At 35.3% G+C, this 9872-nt stretch overlaps 1 protein-coding gene across 3 annotated transcripts; it reads right to left on the bottom strand.

The window, feature by feature from the left end:
- On the bottom strand, nucleotides 808–9369 carry LOC109832622 (vacuolar protein sorting-associated protein 29-like). Of its 3 annotated transcripts, none has more exons than XM_020399998.1 (4): nucleotides 9214–9369; nucleotides 8823–9005; nucleotides 1886–2023; nucleotides 808–1376 (listed from the first exon to the last, which is right to left on the bottom strand). In XM_020399998.1, exons 2-4 carry the CDS (start codon nucleotides 8952–8954, stop codon nucleotides 1074–1076), a joined length of 573 nt encoding a protein of 190 aa, XP_020255587.1. In that variant the 5' UTR covers nucleotides 8955–9005; nucleotides 9214–9369; the 3' UTR covers nucleotides 808–1073. The 3 variants fall into 3 exon arrangements, with proteins under 3 accessions (XP_020255587.1, XP_020255589.1, XP_020255588.1); XM_020400000.1 differs by having other exon boundaries at nucleotides 9288–9335; XM_020399999.1 differs by lacking the exon at nucleotides 9214–9369 and adding an exon at nucleotides 9148–9198.

The raw sequence follows: 9872 nt of genomic DNA, 5'->3' as shown, positions 1-9872 counted from the left end.
ATTTAGGTCTGAAATACACGAGACTAGTAGTCTCGTGTATCTAGTTCTCATTTATTAAACCTTAAGAATTTCAGCACAAAGTACATGAGACGACCATTTCAGATTAACCGTAATTAGCGATCACTAATTACAGGGGACTACTAGTCTCCTGTATGTTAAAGTCAGTATTTTACAAAAATCGAAAAAATAGTCAGTATTTTAAAGTCAGTACTTTGAAGCTTATAAGTTAAGTTGGCTTTTGCGGCTTTTGGCTTTCACGGTAAAAATGCTATAAACATTGTTTGGGTAGAATAGCAATTTCTTTGGTCAAACCTAGCTTATTTACGTGAGCTTATAAGCTATTTTTTAAGAGTTGGAGTATATCGGTTTTTTAAAATAAGACTTATAAATCAACTTAATTTGGTATTTTACCAAACAAATAAATATGAAAACGCTAACTTAAAAGTTAGTTTGACCAAAAAATAAGCTCCCCAAACACCCCCTAAACGTTTTTAAACAACAAGTTGCTGAGAACAGAAAATCAGCTAATTACGTGAGTTGTTTGCAGCGTGTTTAGATTGAAGAGTGTGCTTCCAACATAGTCAGAAACTGCATTATATTACAAATGTTTTTGTTATTTTTTTTTTCCCACAAGTACACCTAACCAAACACACCCCAAGAGAAGTTTAATCGATGTAGCCTGATTTCTTCATGGAAGAATTACCTCTTTCAGTGAAGCGTCTTCGTGTTACGATTTAGAATAAAAAAAGTGAAACACAAAAAGGATGCAAATCTCACACTTGAGCATAGAGCAATGAATGCTTTCAGTAGCAAATAAATATAAAATTATTTCCAAATCATAATACAGAAAATAACCAAAATTACAAGAGTGAATCAATAGAGTCAAAAACTCATGTAGAAAACCTGAGACATTTGACACAGAAGTTATTTGCTTAAACCAGGAAAGAGATACTAAATTTTTGCAGTGAACGTAGACAGCTAATCAAAGTCTTGTGCAGTTTCTATTCCAACTTAACTAGCATAACAAAAACCAAAATCAAGAAACACTTGAGGAATCACAAACGTTGAAGAACTCAGTGAGCAGACTGTGCAGTTGCTGTCTTCTTAAAATCGATCTTGTCAACCTTCACTTCTCCATCGATGAGTTCATAGACATACACCACCACTCGAAGAGCATCAATGTCCATAAGCACAAAACTTGGGTTAACATCGTAGGTGATGCTGCTGTAGGCACCAGTTGCTGACCCGGGGTTGATGACGACACCTCCCTCGTGCTTGTAGGCCTTGAATTGGTGACTGTGCCCTGTTACAAGAATATCGACATCCAATTGCCTCTGAAGCATGGCTAATGAATCCAAGTCACCCCATGGAACAACCTAAAAGAGTAGATATGTCACTCACGTGAGAAATACATCAGAAGTAGTTTAAGTTTAGGCTTACATCCCCTTCACCATTGGAGGTTAGCCACCAATTTCTATTTTCTGTAAGCGTTGACGTATACCCTCTATAGTACAAGTGCAAATAAAGAAGAGAACTCAGCATCCGTAAAAGTGGGCATTAAGCGGCTGAGCCCTAAAGTATCGAGGGTGTATCGACAGCTAACCCTTAAATTTATACCTGAAAATTTTTGCTTTAAGGAAATTAATATAAGATTATATTATCCTTTTTTATGTTATCCTTTTCTAGTTTAAGATTGTGCATGCGTAGTTTAAGTTATGGGAACTAGGATATCTGGAAGGCTTTTTTTTCCGCTACAAAACATGGATTAGAATCTGTGAAGGATAATAACGGCCATTGAAATTCCATTGCATGAATTAGCGATCATAAAAGAAATGTTACCACATGAGGTCAAGACAAGGACACGTATAGGTTGGGGAAAACCAACCTGGTGACCATGACATAGCCCAAGCTTGAACTGACCAATGGAAAGAGTCTTGGTCTCTGGATAACGGACATCCTCATCGTATTCCCCCCGAGTAATGTGCAAATCAGGACAAAGGCCCTTCAAGTAGTCATGAATTTCCTGCATTAAACAATATCGAATTACTACAAGCAAACTGATGTATTTGATTAAAAAAAACAGTCTTAAGTGATGGCCAGGAGCTTATACCTCTTATTAATAAAACTTTTACAGTTTTACTCTATAATGAAAATGACAAATTAGACAACCAAATTAACTATCCAAATATACATACTATATTGACCACAATGAGGAACACAAGGACTATCAACACAGCTTCAACAATGGGAATAATATGGCAATAACTGTTCTGAAATTTGCGACTTATTTACATCTCGAAAAGGATGACAAGAACTAAATAGATGGACAGTTTATCCTCATGCACCTAAAGGGGAAAAAGTACAGCAAAGAAAAACTTCAGCTGAATATTTTAACAGTTTAAAATATTAAGTAAAACAAAAAATATAAAAACTGAAGAATATTGCAGCAATATTCCAGTTCAAACCAAGAATAGGTATAACATACCCATAAGACTTACGCAAATACAACATAGATTCCAAGTAAGGATTCGTGTAAAACCCTATTTTTTCATATAAGTCCAACTTTGGATCCAATATAAAAATATTTCCATAAATCATTCATATCCTTTCCATTTTCTCTTATTTCCATAGAATGGAATGGAAAAATAGGATTCATATAGCTGACTCCAAAACATTTGGGATAAAGGCTTTGTTGTTGTTGTTGTTGTTGTATAATTTTCATATCCTTTCCCTTTTCTCTTATTTCCTGCTTCCTATGTTTTGGGAGTTGCAATCAACTCCTAATAGCGAGCAATTAATGGTAACAGATGCTGCCCCAAAAAACTTCATCAACCATAGGGAGTTGACAAGAAAGGGGGGAGGGGGATTTCACAAGAAACAAAACCCCAAAAAACTTCATCAACCATAGGGAGTTGACAAGAAAGGGGGGAGGGGGATTTCACAAGAAACAAAACCAATATCTCCCATTATTTTTTATTCCTTTCACAATTTTCTTGTCCTGTAAATGTGAACGTATATCAAGTTTATTTCTGTCCATTTTGCAATTAGACAATACACAACCCATTTGCCTTCTTGATGTGCGGTACAAGGAGACTTATACTAGTAAAGGAAGATCTTCTAGGGTGCTTACATAGAGTCCACAAATAATCTATCCTTTACAACATTGACATAAGCACACATATTGAAAAGGTCAATGGAATTTATGTAATAATTTCATATTAAGTTCTAGGTATTTTACATGAAATATAGGTATTAGCCAAAATCTAAAAGATAGAATGGGTTTTGATTGCTACAAGTTCGATAAATCTAACCACTAAACTCTTATTAGAGACTGCATTCATAAGTAGATTTATCCACATGGATTGAAATTTCTGACCCCAACAATATATTATTTGTAATCTCTTCTTACTCATTCGGTTCAATGAATCTTGATATGCTTGATGCTTGTGTCATAGACTCATATAGCCGTCAATAATTTTCTTTTTTATAGATTTACTACTACAGTATGTCTCTTTATGAAATGATATTTGTGTTTAATTTCTTCAAACACTGTAAGAAACTGATCCCTTGTAGGTATGTCAGAATACTTTAGATCTTTTAGAGAAATCATCCACATACTATTTAACATTAACATCTAAGACTAGTAGAAATGGTCCCACAAAAAAAATTCTATTTACCACCTCATGAAACTGTGAGCAGGCATGCCAAGGTTCCAACTTCCCAATGTCAATAGGTAACAGAGAGCACAAACATACTATTCAGTTTACGGATTTTATTACATGGAAAAAGAGTCATTTTGATCCAATAAATATTTGCTAATGGTAATCAGATTCACTTAAGGAACTAAACTATGTTTGATCCTTCATGAAATAATTCAACAATATATTTATGTCTAGTAATTAAATTACACTAAATCGTAATTGTGTCCAATTTCTTTAGACATGCAAGAAACTAATTACTTGTAGGTATATCAGAATACTTTAGATCTTTTAGAGAAATCAACCACAAACTATTTAACGTTAATATTTAAGACTAGTGGAAATGGCCCCACAAGGCCCCACAAAAAAAAATCTATTTACCACCTTATGAAACTGAAAGCAACCATACCAAGGTTCCCTCTTCCCAATATCAATAGGTAGCAGAGAACACAAACATATGATTCAGTTTACAAATTTTATCACATGGAAAAAGACTCTTGATGCAATAAAGATTTGCTAATGGTAATCAGATTAACTTAAGGAACTAAACTTTTCTTTATCCTTCATGAAATAATTTAACAATATATCTATGTCTAGTAATTAAATTACACTAAGTGGTATTTGTGTCTAATTTCTTTAGACACTGTAAGAAACTGGTCCCCTGTAGATATATCAGAATACTTTAGATCTTTTAGAGAAATCAACCACAAACTATTTAACATTAACATTAAAAATAGTAGAAATTGTCCCACAAAAAATCTCTATTTACCACCATATGAAAGTGAGAGCAAGCATACCTAGGTTCCAATTTCCCAATCTCACTAGGAAGCAGAGAGCACAAACATATTATTCAGATTAGAAATTTTATTACGTGGAAAGAGACTCATTTTGATCTAATAAAGATTTGCTAATGGTAATTAGATTCGCCAAAGGGACTAAACTTAATTCGATCCTTCATGAAGTAAATCAACAATATATCTAATGTCTGGTAATTGATTAATTAATTACACTAAGTGAACGGATATTGCCAAGAATAAGTGATGATGCATCACAATCTCGAAGAATAGGTCACCTAACTCGATGGAATCATTCTAGGAAAATCATGCTTCAGTACAAATCTTCCAGTTACTGCAATATCTATAAGTATGAAAAATAATGAGCATATTTCCCATATCTTTAACACTTTTCACAACCTACTGACATGGTGTAAGATTACGGAATTGACTGCATGACAACGTAGAAAATGATTGTTTAAATTACAATATTCTGTAACTATAATTCCAGACTAACTTTTTGGAATGTCAAAGAAAGTCGTGGACATATTAGACAAACAGACGAGTGTCGGAGTGTGTATACTAAAAAGAAGGAAACATCTTTATAGCTGGAACAAATGCACATATCTTGCATAAGGTCAGAAATTACATAGTTGAATGCAGAAGATGAGAATCCATCATCTTTCATTCCATTTGCTAATTTTCGATCTGCGAAGGACTAGACCCAACAGGTTTACAATCTAATCTGAGGTCGCAAATATAGCAGTAGCTAGGCCGGTCTGCGAGGAAGATCTCATGAATGAGAGCAAGTTCATACAAGTATCATCCACAAGGATTGAAATAGCAGAGGCATGCAGTCTTGCAGTTAGGGTGGGTCTTATAGATGTATTGTTTGCTCTCAAGTTTTATGAGTTTTAGGGCCAATTTTTGTTGAACTTCTCAGCAACCATTAGAACGATACATTGGCATATTGTAAAGTCAAGCTCATGAACGACTTATTCCACGGAGTAGCTATAAGTACCGGCTTATGATGTGACGGTGTTCCATTGAAATGATGGTACTCAACTAATGATGCAAACTATGTTAAAATCAACAACACTTCTCTCTCAACTACCAAGAGCTTCACCTACTCTAAATAGTGTACACCAACCACATAGCTTAGTCTATATAAATCCCCTCAAGCTCAGTTGTAATGCATCCCAGTATCAAGAAAGAAAAATAAAGAAAGAAATAAAGAGAAGGAGAGAGAATAAGAGAAAGAGTAGTGTGTTGTAAAAGAGTGTAGTAGTGTAATAACTTGTAGTAGAGAGAGTGTTGTATTGGAGAGAGTATAAAGAGTTGTATTACTAAAAAAAGTAATAATAAAATATTTCTTAGTGTTCACCACTCTTCTCAGCTCAACAATTGGTATCAGAGCAGAAGGTCAGGGACCAACTCTCTCCTACGGTGATCTTATCCGCGTTATCGTAGGCCAAAATCTGTGCTCAGTCCGGAACTGTGAAGTTAGTTAGTCAAGGACCACACTTGCGTGGAGATACTGAAGAGTGTACCACATCATAATGACGGATCCGGCAAGTACTACTACTACACTTAAGAAATTGAACGACGACAACTACACCTACTGGGAGACTTGTATGAAGTCTTGTTTGCAATGATAAGACCTTTGGGAGATCATCAGGGGTGTCGAAACTACATCACCTCAGAAAGCTGGCGAAACACTAAGGAAGTGGAACATCAAAGCCAACAAGGCTATGTATGTGTTGAAGATGACAGTAGAAGATCTTGTAAACTATATGCGAGATGCCAAATTTCCAAAAGAGGCATGGGACACGCTCACCACACTCTTAACAAAAACGAACGACGCTCGACTTCAGCTCCTTGAGAATCAACTAGGACCTTGAGACAGAAGGATCTGACAATCAGTTAGTACTTAAAGTATGTAAAAACATTCTATTAAGATATTGCTCAACTAGATCTAAATTCTAAAGTGTTCGATGCAAGGATGAGAAGAATAATCATCCATGATTTGAGACCAGAGTACCACGGTCTCATTGTTGCTACACACAGTTGGCCGACTCAACCAATACTATTAGAGTTGGAGAGTTTGCTTGCTATATAGCAGAACAATAAGAAGTGAAGATGAGGCGCTATTCAGCAATAAGGAACGAAGCAAGCAATATGCAAATGATAACTCAGATATGCAGCCAGGAAGTTCATACACCAGATGAGCACGTCAGAGTAAGAAGCAAGGTAATCGCCAAGTAAGACGACCTAATTGTAGTACAACTCTTCATACTTGTTTTTAGTAGTATAACTCTCTATACTCTCCAATACAACACTCTCTCTACTACAAGCTACTAGACTACTGTACTTTTTTACAACATAAAACTTCTTCTCTTATTCTCTCACTCTCTTTATTTCTTTCTTTGTCTTTCTCTATTGATATTGGAATGAATTACAACTGAACTTGAAGGGATTTATATAGACTAAACTATGTTGTCGGTTTACACTATACTAGGTAGATGGCTACTATATGGTTGGTGGCTTGGTAGGTGGAGCTCTTGGTAGGTAAAAAAAAAGTGTTGCTGATTTTAACACTCCCCCTCAGCAGTAACTTCTCTATCCATAAGTTCAAGAGATGCAATATTTTTTTCAATGCTTGAATATCTTCTCTCACTGCTTTTCTCTATTCTTTACTCCAGTATGTTTCTTTGAAGGTAAATGGTTCTTTCCATCTTTCGTAATGGCGATATTAGCATACTTGGGATTTGATTTCCTATGTCTGGTCAATTTGTGAAATGGTCCTGTTGGCTATTCTTAGATACCTTCTGTCTGACTCGAGTGCTTTTCTTCTGATGTTATCTGATGAACATCAGCCTTCTGTAGATTCTTTCCCTTAGAAGATGTGGGAGAAGTTGGTTCTATCTTCTCTAACTGATGTGACATTTCTTCTTGATTTGGCTTCTCCAACTTATTCTGTAATTGATCCTCTAGATCATTAGAGTTTGGGATAACTTTTTGTGGAGTCCACTAATATAAGGCTTCGTCAAACACTACGTTTCACGATGTGTAGCACCATCCGATTGTGGGATTACAATATTTCTGAAGCATACAGGATTGAAAAATAAAAATTTCAAGCATACTCTTTCATATTGACAACTTCTCAGTCGCCTCTATACTTCTTCATGTTGACTAATTTTCTCTTATCTCCTGTCATGTGATTGGAACAATCAGAATCAATGATCCAATCTTCAGCATAGCTAATTTCTTCTCGATTTAAAATCGCTGCAAGTGTGGGCTCAAATTCCTCCACGATCGAGGCTAGTGTCATCATATAAATAGCTTTTTCTTCGTCAACTGATATATTTTCAACAATGACTACAGATGCTTGGACATTCCATTTTTAATCATCATCTTGACATCTGTGCGATGTTACAACATTGCCCTCTGCCGGTCTTCTCTAGTAGCGACAATCTCTAGCGAAGTGACATTTTTTCTTGTAGTTATAGCAGCTACCATCAGGTCGTCTTGTTTAGAGAAGTCAACAATCGTCTTGTTTAGAGAAGTCAATGTTGATGAGCTTTAACTTACCTCCCATCATGTGATTGGAACAGCCAGAATCGATGATCTAATATTTACTGTAGCTGATTTCTTCAAAGAAGCATACGGGGTGAAGAATGAAAATTCCTAGTATAATCCATGTTGACGAACTTTCCGTTCTTCACTCCCGTATATTTCTTTGAAGAAATCAGTTATAGTGTCTACCTTCAAAGAAGCATACAAGAGTAAAGAATGGAGACAAACAGTGAGAGAAGATATTCAAGCATTGAAAAAGAGATTACGGCTCTTAGACTCATGGATAAAGAAGTTTTCGCTAAGGGAGTGTTAAAATCAGCATCACTTCTCTCTCATCTACCAAGAGCTTCGCCTACCAAGTCACCAACCATATAGTAACCAGCTACCCTAATATAGTGTACGATAACCATATATAGCTTAGTCTATATAAATCCCCTCAAGCTTAGTTGTAATGCATTCCGGTATCAAGAGAGGAAAACAAAGAAAGAAATAAAGAGAGGGAGAAAGAATAAGAGAAAGAGTAGTGTGTTGTAAATGAGTATAGTAATGTAGTAGCTTATAGTAAAGAGTGTTGTATTGGGGAGAGCATAGAGAGTTGTATTACTAAAAAATAATAATAACAAAATATTTCTTAATGTCCACAACTCTTCTCAACTCAATAATCGGTATCAGAGCCACACTCAGCAAATCAAAAAACCAATCAACAATAAATTACTGATCAAACAATCTACAAGTAAGCATTATCAAAATATAATACGCAAGACTCCGTAAGTACCTTAATGCATAGATTTCCAGTACAAATTATGTGTTGAATCTTTCCGGGGACGAGCATTGACTTAAACTTGGCAGGCAGATCAGCTGCCCTATGAGGGATGTGAAGATCACCTAATGCTAGAACTAACACCATCTTTCACAAATCAATCAAGATCAAAAATCAAGCTTCGATCATCATCACCACCTGAAAATTTACAGTAAAAACAAACAACTATAACCTCAACAACATTGACTTATTACACGACCCAGCATAATTAGACCTCGAAAAAGTGATCAAATGGATAAATTAACAAAAACCCATTTCAAGATTAGTCTAAGAGAACTACTTTGTGAAGTTAATTCGATCGGATCAAAGAGATCGCGCACGAAATTAAAGGGGAAGACTTTCCTACCTGAATGAATAGAGCAAAACCCACGTCGTCAAAAGCTCGAATATTAAGAAGATTTTGAGGAAGAGGACTCTTAACTTTTTGAACAAACCCCTCTCGCCGGTCTTCGAAGTTTTTAGAGGATTTTGCGTAAAAAGGCCTTTCAACTCATAATATTGCATTTTCAGATAACGCGGTTATTTTATTTCGGTTAGATTGGGCTGAAATGAAGTTGGGCCCACTAGGGGGGTGATGCTATTTTCTTTCAGATTTTAGTTTGTAAGTTGTCTATCGTCATATATATCCCTTAAATCATGGCTGTTTATAAAACTATCCTCTAAATCTTAATATTTACAAAACTATTCATCAAATCATCAATTTTGGATAAATTACTCCTAGATCTATCCATCATCAACTTTTATAGGCCAATTTACAGCTGCAATGTAAAAGTTATAAAACAAAATAGCCAATTTTATACTCATTAAGTGATGATTTGTTGATTCTAGGGGCATTTTTTTTAAAAAGTTCAAGATATAAGTGGTAATTTTGCAAATACTAGGATTTAGAGGTTAGTTTTGCAAATACCCATGATGTAAGGGGTTTATGTGCAAATAATCTTTTCTATTTTATTTCTCTTTTTCCCCTGTTCCTTTTTTTTTAATTTTTTTGAGAGAGATTTTTTA

This window comes from Asparagus officinalis, chromosome 3 (genome assembly GCF_001876935.1).
Source record: "Asparagus officinalis chromosome 3, Aspof.V1, whole genome shotgun sequence".
Classification (NCBI taxonomy): domain Eukaryota; kingdom Viridiplantae; phylum Streptophyta; class Magnoliopsida; order Asparagales; family Asparagaceae; genus Asparagus; species Asparagus officinalis.
The sequence above is the reverse complement of the archived record's forward strand: the minus strand, read 5'-3'. Positions and strand labels throughout refer to the sequence as shown.